Source organism: Sceloporus undulatus, chromosome 5 (genome assembly GCF_019175285.1).
Source record: "Sceloporus undulatus isolate JIND9_A2432 ecotype Alabama chromosome 5, SceUnd_v1.1, whole genome shotgun sequence".
NCBI classification, from domain to species: Eukaryota; Metazoa; Chordata; class Lepidosauria; order Squamata; family Phrynosomatidae; genus Sceloporus; species Sceloporus undulatus.
In genome coordinates this window covers 59,405,992-59,423,528 of record NC_056526.1, presented here as the reverse complement: position 1 = coordinate 59,423,528, position 17,537 = coordinate 59,405,992, and the positions used below count along the sequence as shown (strand labels likewise).

The following is a 17,537-nucleotide window of genomic DNA, read 5'->3' as shown; positions in this document are numbered from 1 at the left end:
ACTCATGGTGACCCTATGGATGAGACATCTCCAAGACTTAGAAGACATCTCCAGCACTTTCTGTTCTCCACTGCTCTGCTTAATTCCTGCAACCCCATCAAACCCGTGCCCTCCTTAGCAGAGTCCATCCATCTGGCATGTGGCCTTCCTCTCTTCCTCCTTTCCTCCACCTTCCCAGCATTATTGTCTTTTCCAGTGAGTCTTTCCTTCTCATGATGTGTCCCAAGTACCACAGCCTCAGTTTAGGCATCTTGGCTTCCAGGGAGGCTTCTGGCTTGAGCTGCTCTAGGACCCCTTTGTTTGTCCTTTTGGCTGTCCATGGGATTCTCAGCATTCTTCTCCAGCACCACATCTCCAAGGAATGGATTTTCTTCCTATCATATTTCTTAACTGTCCAGCTCTCACATCCATAACATGGTAATAGGGGATACAATGGGTTGTATGATTCTCACTTTTGTGCTCAGTTGTATCGCTTTATTTTTAATTTGATTTTTGATTTTTGATTTTTAATTTTTATTTTAATTTTAATTCTTTTAATTCTAGTGATTGTTTAATTGTTATTTTACTGCAGTACGGTTGGGAACGGAATTAATGGGAAGTATTTTAACTGTATTTTATATTTGTGTTTTTATTTGATGTTGTAAGCCGCCTCGATCCTGCGGGAGAAGCGGCGTATAAATAATAATAATAATAATAATAATAATGAATAGCTTTGCATTGTAGGATCTTTTCTAGTTCTTCCATAGCCACCCTGCCCATCCTTAATCTTGTTCTGCACTTTCTCAGCACACTCTCCATATCTCCCCTGCCAGCTGCAGAAACAGCAGCAGCAGCAGCAGCATCAGGGCCCAGCCCAACCCCAAGAGCAGCAGAGGAGCCCCTGGGCAGCCCGCCTTGCTGACCAAGGCCCACCCACCGCCTCATGCCATTGGTCAGCGGTGGACGAGGAGGGGTGGTCATTGGAGGCCGGAGGCGTCGCTCCACGCTGCAGAGAGGCTGGGGAGGCGCTTGCAGGAGGAGAGCTTGCTGGACTTGGTGGGCTTCCCTCAGTCCCAGGCTGGGAAGGAAGAGGCAAGGAAGGAAGGACCCTCCTCCTGGAGCTTCTCCCTGGGCAGCCTCTGAGAAGGACACTCCAAGAAGCCCCTCCTGCTTGGCTCCAAGACCCCCAAGGCAGCCTCCAACTCACTCCCAGAACTGCAGACTGCTTCTCCTGTTTCCCTCTCCCTTCTTCTCGGGGACCATGGAAGGGTTGGCTCTCGCATGGACTTAGCCCAAGAGGAGGAGGAGGAGGAGGAGGAGGGCAGTTCCCCTTCTTGGGCTGCCCAGCATTACCCCCCACCAGCAGCAGCAGCACCGAGGACACAGGAAAGAGACCGACTTCGCTGCTGCCCCAGCTGCGCCCGGAGATGGTGCCGGCGCCAGGATTATTAGGCTGAACTCTCTGGGTTTCTTCTTCTTCTCCTCCTCCTCCCTTTTGGCTTTGGGCGCTTTGGCACAACCAGGAGACCCCGCCGCCTCCCGCTGGCCTCCCCTCCTCCCTGGCTGCTTCTTTAAGCCTCCCTCTTCGCTCCAGAAAGAGAGGGATCCCCGGGCCCTTTCCCCTCCTCCCTCCCTCCCTCTCTCTCTCTCTCTTCCAAGAACCGCCCGCTGGATAATGTCCACCCCAAGCAGAGGCAAGAAGGACAAAGAGATCGTCGCCGAGTATGAAAGCCAAGTGAAAGGTAAAGAGGGGCTGGGAACAGGGATGGGCTGCGGCCAAAGGGGGGGGGGGGGGCGCCCCCCCCCCTCCCTCCCTCCTTTCTTTTTTTTCTTCCTTTCTTTTCCTCTTTTCTCTTCTTTCTTCTTTCCTCCCTCCCTCCCTTCTTTCTTTCCTTCCTTCCTTTCTCCCTTCCTTCCTTCTTCCCTCTCTCCCTCCCTTTTTTCTTTCGTTTCCTTTTTTCTCCCTCCCTCCCTCCCACTCTTTCTTTCTTTCTTTCTCCCTTCCTTCTTTACTTACTTTCTCCCTCCCTCGCTTCTTTCCTTCCTTTCTTTCTCTCTCATTTTCTCCCTTCCTTTCCTTCTCCCTCCCTCCCTCCCTCCCTTTCTTTCTCCTTTTCTTCTTCCAACCCTCTCTTTCTTCTTTTTCTTTCATTCTTTCTTCCTCTCCTACCCTCTTAGTTTTTCCTGCCCCCTTCATGATCCTTCAGAGGAAGACTCCAGTCCTTTCACATCAGATCAATTCGTTAAGAATCCGCCCCCATCCAGCCTCGTTTTTGTCCCTGTAACTCTTTAGCTGTGGCTTTCCATCCTGTCTCTCACCCGAAGCAGAACGATGGCCTTGATTTGAAAAAGGCGTGGGGATATCTTTATTTATTGGTTGGGTTGACATCTGGCCTCTCTCCCAAAATGGGGTTCAAGGGAAGTGTCTTTGTACCCCTCACTGGTTGGGAGTGTGGTAAATGCTCTGAGGGGAGGCAGGGGTGCTCAGACTAAACAGTGTTGTATGATAAATGTGGCAACTTGGAGATGGAGAGACATCACAGAGTCATCCAGTTCAGAAGACACTATCTGCACCAGAAATAATGCGGTTTGATACCACTTTCACAATCCTGGCTCAAGGCTGGGAATTCTGGGAATGGTAGTTGGTTGTGGCACATCTGGTGCTACAACCAACTACCATTCCCAGAATTCCCTAGCCTTGAGCCAGGACTGAAAGCAATGTCAATCTGCATTATTTCTGTCATATGGATGTAGCCAGCGTCTCCATTGGGAGAGAGAATGTGGGAGTGGATGGGAATCTGGAAGGCCCTTTTATTGAATAGTCTTTTCCAACCATCCTATATGAGTTAACCTTGAACCAGTTTGGTTCCATTATGCTACTGGGTTATGCAGTTCTAACAACATTGGACCACACTGGCTGTACCAGATTGCTTTTTTGATGCTCTCTGAGAAGGTGTGGATGTGTACTGTTTGTGTATGTTATCTGTGCTCATCTAAATTCTGTTGAACATCAATTTAGCAAAGGGAGCGGATGTAATTCATCCACAGCTCCTGCACATGTAGTACAGTTGCAGAGATGACACATCTTCCATATAGTAAGTTAGGAGTGTTCAGCACCTTTTCAGATCCATCTTGCCACAATGGAAGTAACAAATGAAAACTGTTGAGCTTTGCCGTTTTTCATAGGGCACATCAGTTCTGTTTTCCCTCAGTTGTTACTTTTTCTGTGTCCTTCAGAAGATGTGTTGTAAAATTTCAGATAATTATTTGACCAGTTTCACTTCCCTCTCCTCTCTCTTCATTATAGTCTGGTTTCCTGATAAGCAGCTCTTTCTCTGCAGATCTTGGCAGCCTTTGAATGTTAAAAAAAAAGTGTCTGGAAAACAAAGACCTTCCTTTATGATGTATGAGCTCATAACTGTGGGTTGATGCATGCTCTTTACTTCTGCGGCTGAAAACTAGTATGGGCTATACGTGCATATGTCATAAAGTTTTCCGTTTCCATTTTGGATTTGTCTATAATAACTATTTGGAATATATGTTGGGTATTCCTGAGGTAAGGGCCAAAGTAGTGTAATGGTTTTAGGGTTGGACTAGGACATTAGGAAGCCATGGTTTGAATCCAAGCTCAGCCATGTAAACCCACTGGGTTACCTTGGGCAAGTCACTCTCAGCCTCAGAGGATGGCAACAGCAAATCCCCTTTGAAGAAACTTGTCAAGAAAACCCTAGGATAGGATTGCCATACGTCAGAAATGACTTGAAAACACACAACAACAACGGTAGCAACAAGAAGCAATTCCTGGGGTAGGCAAAGTGCAACTCTCCAAATGTTGTTGAAATCCAATTCCAATTAGCGTTATTAACATTGGCAATTATGAACAAAGATGGAGTTGCAATGCAACAGCATCTGGAGAGTTTCACTATGTCCACCTCTGGTATATACAAATGCAGTGAGTGGTATGTATTAATCTCAAGAGCTTTTCCACGTAGCTAATGTTCCTGTTGGCATCTGCCAGACTCTGTTCAGTAGCTCATCTATGTCCTGTGGTGTAACACTAACCACTGATTTGCTGTCCCTGACTCACAGTCTCTTCTTCATCCTCCAAGCAAGCAGTCACACTTCACTAGTTTCTCACCCCTGTTCTTTTCTCCATCAGAAGGTTGTGTGCATATGTTTTCCCTGATCTGTTGTCACCTCCAGCTCTGCCCTTGATTGGGCAGGTTCACACTGATTCTGGAAGGACACTAGGATGGGATGCTCTGCTTGGCTTCCATTTTTCCCATGTTCCCATTAGACTTTTTGTTACTCAGGAGCTGCTTAGAAAAATGCATTTTATCTATTTATTTGTTCAGCAGGCAGTGCTTAAAGGTGCCCATAGCCAAGGCTTAACTAACACGGTTGAGGCAGGAAGATAGGTGCTACAGTTCTTCAGCTCAGCTATATAGTATATGAGGAAACAACAAAAGTGACTGTGCAGAGCAGTGCTTCTCAGGATTTTGGGGGGGGGGACAGCAGTTATTATTTTCTAGTGTGTCAGGGACCAGCACTAAATTTGTGCCTATTGAGTACAGTTTCTTTCTTTCCTGGAAGGTTGCCAGTGACTAGCACTCACTGGTTCAGAGACTGGCATCAGTCCAGGGACCACCACATTGAGTAGCACTGATGCAGGCTAAGGAAGAATTGTTGGAGGGACAAAAGAAGCAGGTTTCTAGTTTGAAAACATTATAATTTTTCTAAGTTTAAGTGTGCCACAACTCTACTTTTAAATGTTGTATATCTCCCGCACCCATTATTTCAGTTTCACTCTGCCTTTTTTTCTGCATCCCTTCCTTCTATTATCACTATAAAAAATGTTGTTCTGCCCCTCTATCCCCACAGTTATTAGTAAGCCAAAGAAGAAAGAAAGAGATTTTTTGTGTATAATAGATGTGAGCGCTAGCATGGTGTAATGGTTTGAGAGTTGGACTATGACCCTGGGATCGATTTCTGCTCAGCCATGGGAACCCACTGAATATTGAAAATATTCAGAAATATTGAAAATATTCAGAATATATATATAAATTCCATTTATATATACATATATATATATACATATACAGTATATATATACACACACACACACACACACACACACACACACACGCTCGCACACATACACATATATAAACTCCAAAAGCAAAACTTGATTTTGCCATTTTATGTAAGACTTTAATGGGCGTTGAGCATCCATGGATTTTGGTGTCCATGGCGGGTCCTGCAATGAAACCCAGTCAGTACCAAGGGCTTTCTGTACACTTGTCCCTCCTCATTCATAGACTTGGAGTCTGCAGTTTTGATCCTTTGTGGATGGGAAGCAAGAAGGGACAAAATGGTGCGCACTACTGTTATAACCAATGGGGCTTGAATTTCCGTAATATTAGCAATTTGCGGTGGGGTCCGGAACAGATGCGCATGAATCAGGAGGATGACTGTACTTATTATCTATGTACTGTACCTTCCACCAGTTGCAAAAAGCACCAGCCATCCCAATCTACATTAAGTATTCTGAAAGTCATCTTTCTCAATAATGAAAAAGGGTTTTTATGGCAACAAACATACACTATTAAGATTTTGTAAAAACCACTAGAAAGTTTTCTTCCCTACACTGTTAAATATACAAATCTTATGAAAACTAGAAAGATGTGACTGGCCTTCTGGTTTGTCTTTTTCCTGCTCAACTATGTACAGCTTAAAAGATAATTTCTACGTAGTTTGTAGTGTCCAGGACAGATGGTGTTCCCAAAATGTGAGGGCATTCTGGATCCTGATCCTGCCCTATCAAGTCATTCCTGCCCCACTTTTCTTTTTTCTCCACCCACACAGAGCTCTTTCCATTAGAGCTGGCAGGGTGTGGGTAGGCAAGCCAAAATTTAAACAACATGCCCTAGGAAATGCATCTGAGGAAGTAGGCTCAAATCTATGAAAGTTAATGCTACCACGTTCTGTCTTTCAATTAGCCTCAAAGGTGCTGCAAGATCCCTTTGCATACTGATTGTCCAGACTAATAAGGCTATGTCTTTGAATTCTACCCCTAGCTTAGTACAATTTGAGGCACAGAATTCTAGGCATGGAAAAGTCCCAAAGTGAATCAAGTCTGAACTCTCCCTAGAAACCATGATGGCAAAACTGAGGCTGTCATACTTTGGCCATATCATGAGAAGACATGATTCACTGGAAAATGTAATGATGCTTGGCAAGGCAGAAGGCGGCAGGAGAAGCAGACCACATTCCAGATGGTTAGACTCAATCAAGGAAGCCACAGCTCTGAGTCTGCAAGACCTGAGCAGGGTGGTAGATGATAGGGGGTCTTGGAAGTAGGGTTCATAGGGTTGCCATAAGTTAAAGTTGACTTGATGATAATTAACAACAACAAAAGTATCAGAAAATGTTACAAGGATTAATAGCCCAGCATTACAAGCCTTAAGAGATAAGACATAACCTTATAATTGTTGTGGTTCCTCCACCATATCAGTTGTAGAAGACCATCAGTAGCAGTTTTCATGCCATTAGATGTACCATACCAACCTTTCTTAAGATGTATCAAGAATGTTGTAGGTCTGCAACCAGCTGTTCTCTGCATGGATCTAGTAGCTCTGTCTGAATGTTGTTAAAGCTTTAATCTTAAAGGAGTTCTTACTTGGCAAAAGCCAGTGATGCCACAGTACAGTAGTTGAGGTGGGACATACTGCCTAATCTTGCATATATTTTCACAAGAAATTATAGAATGAAGGTACCTTACATGTCAAAGAAGGGCCTAGAGGAAATACCATGATTAAAACAATGCAAGTTTTCTTTTTATCTCATTTTGGATAGACCCTGACACTTGGGCCCTGAATATGAAAAATGGCAATTATTTCAGAACAGGAGGGAATGATCTTAATATTTTCCTGCAGCCATATTATTTTTACAGACAGTAAACCTGTATGTTTATGATTACTTCTTACAAGTATATTTTACAATACACACGCACATACATACATACATTAGGTGGGAGTCAGTATGATGTAGTGCACTACTTCTCAAATGGTTAGGCAGGACCCTCATGGGAGGAGCTCAAGTGAGGAGCTTGAGACTTGAAGGCCCTGCTTCCCAAACTTTTTCAAAATTTACACATGCATTGAATTAAACAATGAATGTATTTAAATAAAACTCTTCTAACTTGAAAGATGTTATTTTCTTATAAAATGTAAAATATGACTGTACATGACTATGCAAATGAAAATATGCATGCTAAATAAACAAAGTATTTTTATTCATATATACATGAATATGCATCGAGGGGGAGGTGGCATCTGTGTATAGATGTAAGGGGAGGTTCCAAGGATTAAAAGCTTGAGTACCATTAGTGTAGTGGATTGAGCACTAGACTATGACTCTGGGAATCATGCTTCGAATCCCAGTTCAGCCATGGAAACCCACTGGGTGACTTTGGGCAAGCTGCTCTCTCAACCTCAGAATAAGGCAAAGGTAAACCACGTCTAAACAAATTTTTGCCAAGAATACCCTGTGATTGGCTTGCCTCAGAGTTGCCATGAGTCGGAAATGATTTAAAGGCACACAGCAACAACAAAAAACAAATATATAGTCAGCCCATTGTCCTCAGAAAACAAACATTAAAATAATGATATTGTAACAGGAAGTGTTAAAATGACTGCACATGATCTGGGTTTAAATAAGAAAATTCTTAATTTGAATTCATACTCAAATTAAGCAGATGTGTATATAAGTTGGACAGGAGCTGTTGCATTTGCTACACAGGGGAAAGAACCAGTTGTAAAAATAATGGAGCAGTATTTCTGGCCAACTGGAAATCCTGCTGAACTCCTGCATTGCCACCTGAGATTTCATCAAGCATTTGCTCATACCCTGTCAGTTCTTGATTTACTCATCTAACCACTTAGAAAGATGCTTTTAAAAGCTCAAATTCATGGATTCAGCATCCAGTATCTATTTTTGCATTTGTGCATTTCAAGAGCATACTGTACATAACAGGTTATGTATGTGAGTTAAACTTCATACAGGTAAAAGATTTTAAGTTGCTGCAGAGAACTGACTGCATAATTGACCACAATACAAAGTATGTATTGTTTTGGCTAATTGAGCCAGTTAAATTACATGTAAGAGTAAAATTAAGTGTAGGTTATTTTTTCAGTATATTTTACCAAATTGTAGGTGTCTCATGTGTACATTATTCCAATAAACAGTATTGTAACTAGCTGCATGGTTAGATAGTGAACTCTACATAGGAATGGGCTTATAAAACTTTTAGAATCATAGAGCTGGAAGATACCACAAGGGCCAGCCAAGCCCCTGTCATGCAGGAATATATATTCAAAGCATTTCAGACAAATAGTCATTCATCCAGTCTCTGTTTAAAAACCTCCAAAGCAAGGTTTTAAGGAAACTCTACCACACTCCAAGGCAGCCTATTCTGCTGTCAAACAGCTCTTACTGCCAGGTAGTTCTTCCTATGAAATCTCTTTTTCTGTAATTTGAATCCATTGCTCCATCTTTAATATGGCATTCCTTCAGATATTTAAACATGGCTATTATGTCATCTCTTAACCTTCTCTTCCCTAGCTAAACAAACCTGCCCCCCCTAAGCCACACCACATAAGGCGGGGGGTGTTGAATACCCCAGAACTTATGGGTTCGAGGGACTTGAATATGCATGCTGAGACTGCCTTAATGGGAGTGGCTGAAAACTTAGTGTCAATGGCAACCATACATCCCTACTAAATGATATCTAGCCCCATTCATAGTGCTTGGCAAACATAAGACCTTGTTTTGTATACTGGATGGGATGATGATAATCTGAGAGTGAAGAGACTTTATGTTGTTCCATTGTCATGGACAAATAACCTCTTGGTCAAGTTTAAGCTTGTTAGGACTTGGAGCTCTGCAGGGGTGCAAGACTAATTAAGATCTGAGTTGGTAATGGGGAGCGATCAATTACTCTAGCAGCATCGTGAAGGAAACTGTTGTAATACCTTTTGTGGGGGGGGGGGTTGGGGGTGTTTCCCTGGTCTGTACTATATTGGAGAACTATCAGCCAGTCTCGAAGATTACATTTTTGGGCAAGGCACTGAAGCATATTTTGGCTACTAACATCAGTTTAGTCCCAAGAACTCCAGCCAGATGGTTAACTGGGGCTAGCTACCGGGAACATCAAACTCCCTTGTAGGCAAATGGACGGATGTGTTGTCTATTTTATTATAGTTTAAATATATTTTAAAAACGCTTTTAACTTGTATTTTTTTTAGAAAAGAAATTGGATTAATGATGTTTTAACCTTTGTACTAAGAGTGTTTTTTGGTGTATTGTGTTTTTAAGAGGTTGTATGCCACCTTGAATTCCAGCTTCACATACCGAAAGGGTGAGATACTTTTGTCTTTTCACTGTCTATTTTGTCTATAGCAACCCAGTGATTATACTTGTAAGGGCCAGCTTACGTATTACAGCTGTCATGTTGAAGCTCCTCCAAGTTGTTCCATGTGGCAGCTGTTGCCATGAACAAGCTCTATTTATTCAGCACTTTAAGATGCTGATTTGGCATTCTTTGTGTGGGCCCTGCCTACCCAAAGCAGTGAGGCAGTTTCGAGTGGTATAGTGAACACTGCTGAAGTCTACATAATGATGGTGTTCAAACATCTTACACTTAGCAATAGCTTTAAAACACTTTATTTCTCTGGTGGCTGTTAAGTGTTTTCTGTTTTACCTCAGGGCGCAGCAGGTCCCTATAATTCTGACAACATGAGTAAGGCTCTGGAAGAACCAGGCAGGAATAATATCATTTTGAAAAATCCATCTAGCTATGCAGTATGTGCTTGCCAAACTAGTCCATCCATCATCCCTTCTACCTACAGGGCAGATAGGGCAGGGGCCAAGGACTCATACAATCCAGTTTGGATGGAGATAGGACAGAATGTCACTTTTTAATGCTAAGAGCAGAGAGAGTAATATAATGGTCTTCTAATAAAGCAGGAACCTGTTTCTACTGGAATATAGACACCACACCTTAAGTTCTTGAATTTAGCTGGCTGATACTTTTCTCAACTTCTCAAAACACTAAAGAGAAAAATCATAAAATATATTATGGGGCAGATCAGTTTCACTGTAATTTTAAACACTGCCTAAAACCTGAAAGTAGCCTTGAAGAGAATATTGCAAATGGTGTTCAGAAATTTTTCTAAACCACAAACAACCAGAGTCAGAAGTTTTACATTAGGATACAGTAAATGCAAACTAGTTGAATTCTTTCCAATAGAAGCTTATCAGGGTGATTTGTTAACATGGTCTGCCAAGTCACATGCATCCACTTCTGTATAACAAATATGTTATACAGTTCAGGTTGAGCTTCCCTTATTTGGAATTCCAGAATCTGAAATATTCCAAAATCCAAAATTCTCATAGTGACACCTTTGCTTTCTTATGGTTTGACATACCAAACTTTGTTTCAGGCACAAAAATATTTAAAATATTATACATATATGAAATTACTTTCAGGCTGTATATAAGATATATACAAAACATAAATGAATTTCGTGTTTAGACTTGGGTCCAGTCTCCAAGATTATGTATATATAAATATTCAAAAATCCCCCTCCCCCTGCAAAAAATCCCAAATCCAAAATACTTCTGGTCCCATGCATTTAGGATAAGGAAGACCAAACCTATATAATATCAAAAATATGGGCTGTTGCCAGTAATTTCCCATGATTGTGTGTGTGTGTATTAGATATTTGATTTTGTGTAGCCCAAACAAGTTACTTGTAGGTTTGAACATACTGTATATTCTTTCTTTTTATTATTATTTACTCATTGTTTACAACAGTTTCCCATTAGAAATTTGCCATATTACATTTCTACCACATATAGTCAAATTTTGCTTTGGCTTAGTTCATCAGTACCCAACTTCTAGTCTACAGATATTTGCAGATAAATCCAAAGTGATGGTAGTGACAGCCAGGTAATATCTACAGAGCCATTTTGTAGATATTACCTGGCTGTAATTACCATCCCTTTGGATATCACCCTTGAAGCTTACTTTAGTACCATTTAGGAATACTTGCAAATATGCATAAAAATCAGAATGCATATTAAAAGTCAGAATTAGTATTCTCTGGCTGAGTTGCACATGATCTTCACTTTAACCAGCCTCAGCATTGCACTTTAGAAACTTGTTTTTCAGCACCTGGAAGACTACTTGGATAGAGAAAAAGCAGATTAGACGGGAATTTTGTTTCACTTCAATTTTGAAACAAAAATTAATCAGAATTCACAAAATTCAAACATAGGAGAAAATGAAATTAAAAGGTTTACCCAGCCTGATTAGTAGAAAGTTCTGTTAAATTAGATGCAAGTCTTAGACACTTCTTGAGAGAGATCACTTTTGAATGAACTATTTCTTGTATCCCTTCTTCTAGAAGTCTTAATGTTTTATATGTCAGTTCTGGATTGAATAAAATTCCCTTTATTTGAGTGATTGGCATATGCTTTTGACAGTACTGACAATATTTTTATGCAGCAAAGACATCTGAAGAAGAAGATAGATGTATTTCTCTGGAGATGAGAATCCTCCGGAAAGTAACAGAGCCAGTCATTTCTTTGATAGATGGTTCCAGATGGCTGGCTTTTATTTTGTATGTGTGTGGCCAACTCCTTCTCCGTGCATAAACAGAAAAATGTGGTAAGGCAATTTAACAGTTGTTTGGGAAAAGTTAGAAAGCTAAAACACATGCACACACAAATTCCAGATGCATCATTTGTGTACTGCATGAGACTCACCTTGGGAGCTGCCATCTCTTCTCTTCTTTTATCACCTATTCCTTCATCAGCTATTTTGCCCATGAAATTTTTGCAGGGTATAGAGTGGGAAGCAAGCAGCTACTGGTAGAGCGAGACTAGTTTTTCCCTCAGCCTATAAAATACTATCTTAATTTTATACTTTTAAAAGTTTAAGTTTGGGCATACTCTTATGCCCTCTGTCTTCCTCTTTTGAGTACCAAAGGGGGACAATGGAAGTAAATGCTTCCAGTTCTTAATTAACCACAGGTCTTCCATGGTGGCTTAAACAATTTCTATGCAAGCCAATTTTAAAAAATCTGATTTTGGGCCATGTCTTGTTTACAAACTATAGTTTAAGTGAACAACAGTTTTCTATGTTTGTACAGTTAGTTTTAATAGGAAATAGACATTGTCAGTTTCCTCTGGCATGAAGAAAAGTGAAAGGGACAGGATGTTTGGGAGTCCAAGGCTTGCCATGGCTATTCACAAAGTTGGATACCATGTTTTCCTATAATATTTGAAAGAGAATCCCTGGTTTCCTCTGTGTGGCTTGATATAGGACACCCAGTTAAGGTAAACTGATGATAATATGTCCAGGGGTAGCCATGTTGGCCATATAGGAAATCCAATAACATCCAAACAATGATACCTTTATTGGACCAACCCAAATGTACAATTACATGCTGCAAGCTTTTGAAGTCACACTGGCTTTATTTGATGATAATATGAATAAGTTTCAGAATTTTGCTTTCCTCTTGCTGACTTATAGAACACTTCAGTTATAGTCACTAGTAATTTTTTTAAAACTAGAATTGTGTCATTAAGTACAGTTGTGTGCACTTTCATTTTGTGGTACCTAGAAAAGGAATACCAGTACTGCTAATGATTTTTTTAAAAAATCTGAGAGGCTCTCCATACATTTGTTTCAGGAAAAAATAAGTAACCCTGTTACATTAAGTATGTTGTAATTAAACTCTTTACAGTATGAAATTCTGTTTCGGACTACAACAAATCTAAATAACTTACCAGATGATGACTCCCATGAAGTAATAATTGTAATTTAGTCACAATGGGGAAAATAAAAGGAGTGAAAAAGTTTAATATAAATTGTTCATCCAAGCTCTTAAGTTGATGTATTCTTTCTCTTAAGTGCTGCAAATAATGTCCTGTAAGTAATGTCTTTGATAGGGTGGGGTTGGCAACTTTTTTAGCTTGACAGCAGATATATATACTTCCAGGAATGCTGTCTTATATGCACTTATCTGGCAGAAAGAGCCATTCTTATGTCTGAGTAACAATAGGGTTGTACTACACATCAGTCAAAGTATTCATCAAAGATAATTTCATATAGTTGCTGCATATTAATATATACATAATATATTCATGATACATTGCTGTAACTTTAGAAGTACAGCTGTTGGTTTCATTGTAAATCATTTTACTATTTAATTATCTAGCTGCCACATTGAAATATTTGCATAAAACAATAAAATACACCCTGCCTTATCGTTTTACTAGTTTACTAGTTAAATGTCCAAAAGTTTAATATGAAAAAGTAAAGACTGTCAGTAGCATTAAAAACAATTTGAAACATACAATTAAAATTATAAAAAGCAATATGGTTAAAAGCAATAAACCTATTAAAAGCAACCCTTTCTACAAAAACATTCAAATGTCAAAAACCTGTTGTAAAAAAGAAATATTTTCCTCCTTGGATGGAAGGCATTTTCCTGGCTTCCCTAAAAAGATAGTTCCTGAAACTAGGAGCTGCCCTGTCTTATATTATCCACCAGACATGCCTGGGAACATGGTAGGGCTGATAGAAGGGCCTCTCCTACTGCTTTCGGTTCCCATAACCAGCACTTTGGATAGTGCCTCGAAATAGATAGGTAACTAGTGAGTCTGTTGTAGCAACAGAATCATGTTTCCTGTAACCAGGCTCAGTTCACAATTTGGCTGTAGCTCTATATATCTGCTGAAGTTTCTGAACACTCTTCAAAGTCATAGAGTGCCTTATGGTAATCCAAATGCAATGTAGCTAAGCCATGTATCACTATGGCTAGAACTGACATCCTCATTAATGGTTGCAATCAGCCATGTTATCATCCAATTTCTGATAATTTTACTTCAAGCTAGCTTACTACTTGAATAACAACAGTATATAAAATTTGATGTGATTTCAGCTATGACTCTAGAATGCAGGATTTGAATCCCCGCTCGGCCATGAAGATCCACTGGGTGACTTTGATCATGTCACAGTCTCTCAGCCTGAGAGGATGGCAATGGCAAAACCCCTCTGAAGAAACTTGCCAAGAAAAACCTGGGATAGGTTCACCGTAAATCAGAAACAATTAGAAGGCAAACAACAACAATACATAAAGCTTATCCACCTACCTGGATAAGACCCTGAATTTAGTGGGATTTTCTTCTAAATAAAAATATTTAGGATTGAACTGTAAATTTTATCTCAGATTTTAAAAAATCAGTCTATGATGGAATCTTTTAGCAGTATTCTTGATAACTACATATACACAATCTAGGGGTGTGTAAGTTTTCTACAATGGAATCAAGGATAAAAATGAAGAATATATCTGATACTTTGTTCAGTCTTTGAATGCCAAGTAGTAAATCATCATTATTATTTTTGGTAGTGATAGAACTGCCCATAATCCTTATTATTAATAATCTGGTGGATTTTTTAAATTATATCTTAGTCTGTAGCATTTATTTTTACTGTTCTTTGCAGGTTCTGGTATGTATAGCACTTCTGAAATACAGTATTAAATGAACTGACAAATAGTGAGAGGATTTGCAAGTAATATTATGATTTAGCACTATTTGCACAAACAGCAAAGAGCTCAGGCATAGTTTCAAATTGTTTTGCTCTTACCTCTTCTCTTCCTACATAACTAGGAAGATGAACAAACCAAGATTCAGTTTCACTTTGCCTGATTCCAGGGCTCAAGAATCTTGGTTTAAAATATATACTAATCAGTTGCTGAACCAGCCAACTTTTAAACAACAATTCTTAGTTCACATATAACAACTAAGCATAAACCAACCAAAGCAAAATAGAATCCCTAAATATTCCTTCTCCCACATGCGAGGAGGCAAGGGTATTTTGCATGGACTTCTTTCTACTCATGAACATATTCCAAACTATGGTATAATACTATACACAAATTATAGCTAGTTAATCTCAAAATACAATTTAAGGAAGGGTGCAAAATACAGTAACTCGTGTTTAAGTGACATACAGGAGTAGTAGACTACTCCTGAGAAAGGCAGAGATGTAGAAACATTTTTCTCCACAGGAGGTGCAGAGTTAATTGAACCATTGCCACATTTGGATATTTCAAAATGTAGCTAATAAATATTCTAGTGTACCTATGAAAATTACCTTGTGTTTTGCACATTCCTTCTGTTTCTGTTGCCTTTTAATTTGAGATTTGACACACTTTCAAATGACTGCTGCCACATACTTGTGATCTGGCAGATTTATGCATATATGATTGAAAAGCGTGAAGATGATACAGAAATGAAACCTTATCCTAAGCCATGAATTGATTTAAAATATGAATCTATTTTTCTTGGCAGAATTGGTTTGAAATTGCTGTCTAGCAGAACGTTGCTGAGCCACTGCCTGTTGATGTTTGAAAAAGAATAATTAGTCTTAAATCTGTGAATTGGCAAGCTTATGTTCTCCTTTTCCTTTACCAACGTCTTTATTATACACTAAGCTTCAGCTCATCAAGAAATGTTTTTAACACCCTTTCAGCCTGATCACATTTCTGTTATGCATACTGCATAGTTTAGATAAAACCACCACCTTTCAAATGCAGTTTTTGTGGGGCTTTGGGGTTTTTGCAGCTACAATACTAATTAGAGAGCTGATTACCCAGCATGGCTTGCATGTTCTGACTTTAGTTCACTGCAGAGTAGCTCTGCCCTGCACAAAGGGGAAACTTGTTCTCTGAGCCCTTTTACCCATGCAATTGATTTTAATAATGTTAATGGGTCAGTGTATCCACAATAGGTCGAAAGGTTAAAGTCACTGAAACATTTGGTAAACGAGAATTCTCTAAATCTTTAATTTCCTTGTGGACTGTGCAGCAGAATGCTAATAAGATAGTTCCAGAAAGGCTTGAGTGGGGATTAGTGATAGTACATGGAATATACACACTAAAGGCAGCCAGCTAGAGTTTTGTTGAGGCCAGTCATAAATCAGAGGCTGACTATAGTATAGGACTTCATAGTGTTTTTAACTATATTTTGTATGGTTATGGTTTTGTCAGCTTTTATAGATTTTTCATTTTCTACTCCAATATGTAATGCAAATTTATTTACTCATGATGTGTCTATGCACATTGCTATGGTAGCATAGTGAACAGTACCTCCTGTTGGATTATTAGGGAGCTATGCACTCTCTCTCACGCACACCTATAAATGGATATACTGACCCTGTGGCTGTGGCCTTCTTCAGGTTCAGCTGGTCAGATCAGATTAGCTCCTTCCTTAGAGTATGAGAAGGTCTTGTACTAACTTGTGTGCTGCCCTGCCTTGTGCAGCAGCTCACCATGAAGAGTCCTGCCTTCATATGGCACGTGACATGTCTTGCGTCTTTATCTTGCATTAAGATCACATAATCTGACTCATGGTCATCTGTGAGCCCTTGTTGAGAAACAAAATATGTGGACTGTCAGCTTGAACATGGGCTTTAAGTGGTCATGCTGACCATTGTTCCTGCAGGCTCCTTGTCCCCAAGGACATTCATTGAGGATTTTACTATAGCTGTTCCAAAACCCAGTGGGAAGATGAGATTGTGGCTTCAGTTCACAGTAGGCTTCAGAAGCTTTTGATGTTTCCATTGCCCTGTATCCTTAAAAGGCAGCAGCTCCATATATATTTCTGTGGCTGTTGGGAGTAATGAGGAACCAGATTTTTGGTGCCACCTCTGGCAGGGACCTGCTGTGTTCTCCACAGTCTCCTCTCCTAGTTGGAGATCTTTGGAAGGTCTGTGCCAACTGTTGCAAAATAATTTCTTCCTCTCTTTTGCTGCTCTTGTCAAACTCATGTTTTGATGTGTGGCAGATTCTCAGTTCCTACAGATTCCTTGCAATGTGTGGTTTAGTGGTTTGAGTGCTGAACTATGACTCTGGTGACTAGAGTTTGACTCCACTCTGACCATGTAAACCCACAGGGTGGCCTTGGGCAAATCACATTCTCTCAGCCTCAGAGGATGGCAAAGGCATCTGAACAAACTTGGGAAGAAAACCCCATGACTAGTTTGTCTTAGGGTTGCCATAAGTCAAAAATGACTTGAAGGCACACAACAACAAATACATATGAGGAGTAGATTTAACACACATACACATACACACATATATATTGCAGAACTAATTTGGTAGGGATGATGGTGATGATCACTGAGAACAAAAGGTTTAAATGCATGCACCCAGTGGATAATGGTAATTTCATAGGTTTTACTGTTGGTGTTGGTGGTGGGGTGTTGGTGGTGGTGTATGCCTTGAAATAATTTCTGACTTATGATGACACTTATGGTGAAACTTATGGTGACATGGGGTTTTCTTGGCAAGATTTTTCAGAGGAGGTTTGCCATTGCCTTCCCCTGAGATTGAGAGAGTGTGATTTGCCCAAGGTCACCCAGTGGGTTTCATGACCGAGCTGAGAATTGAACTCTGGCCTCCAGTCACAGTCCAACACTCAAA

The 17,537-nt window shown here is 40.1% G+C and overlaps 1 protein-coding gene across 1 annotated transcript in view; it reads left to right on the top strand.

Annotated features, from left to right (window-relative positions):
- The first annotated feature begins 1,013 nt into the window (after positions 1-1,013).
- Positions 1,014-17,537, top strand: part of SRGAP1 (SLIT-ROBO Rho GTPase activating protein 1) — a 142,016-nt gene continuing 125,492 nt past the window's right edge. Inside the window, exon 1 of the mRNA XM_042468468.1 lies at positions 1,014-1,721. Within this exon, the coding sequence (XP_042324402.1) occupies positions 1,655-1,721 (67 nt within the window). The 5' untranslated portion in view covers positions 1,014-1,654. The remainder of the gene's footprint in view (positions 1,722-17,537) is intronic.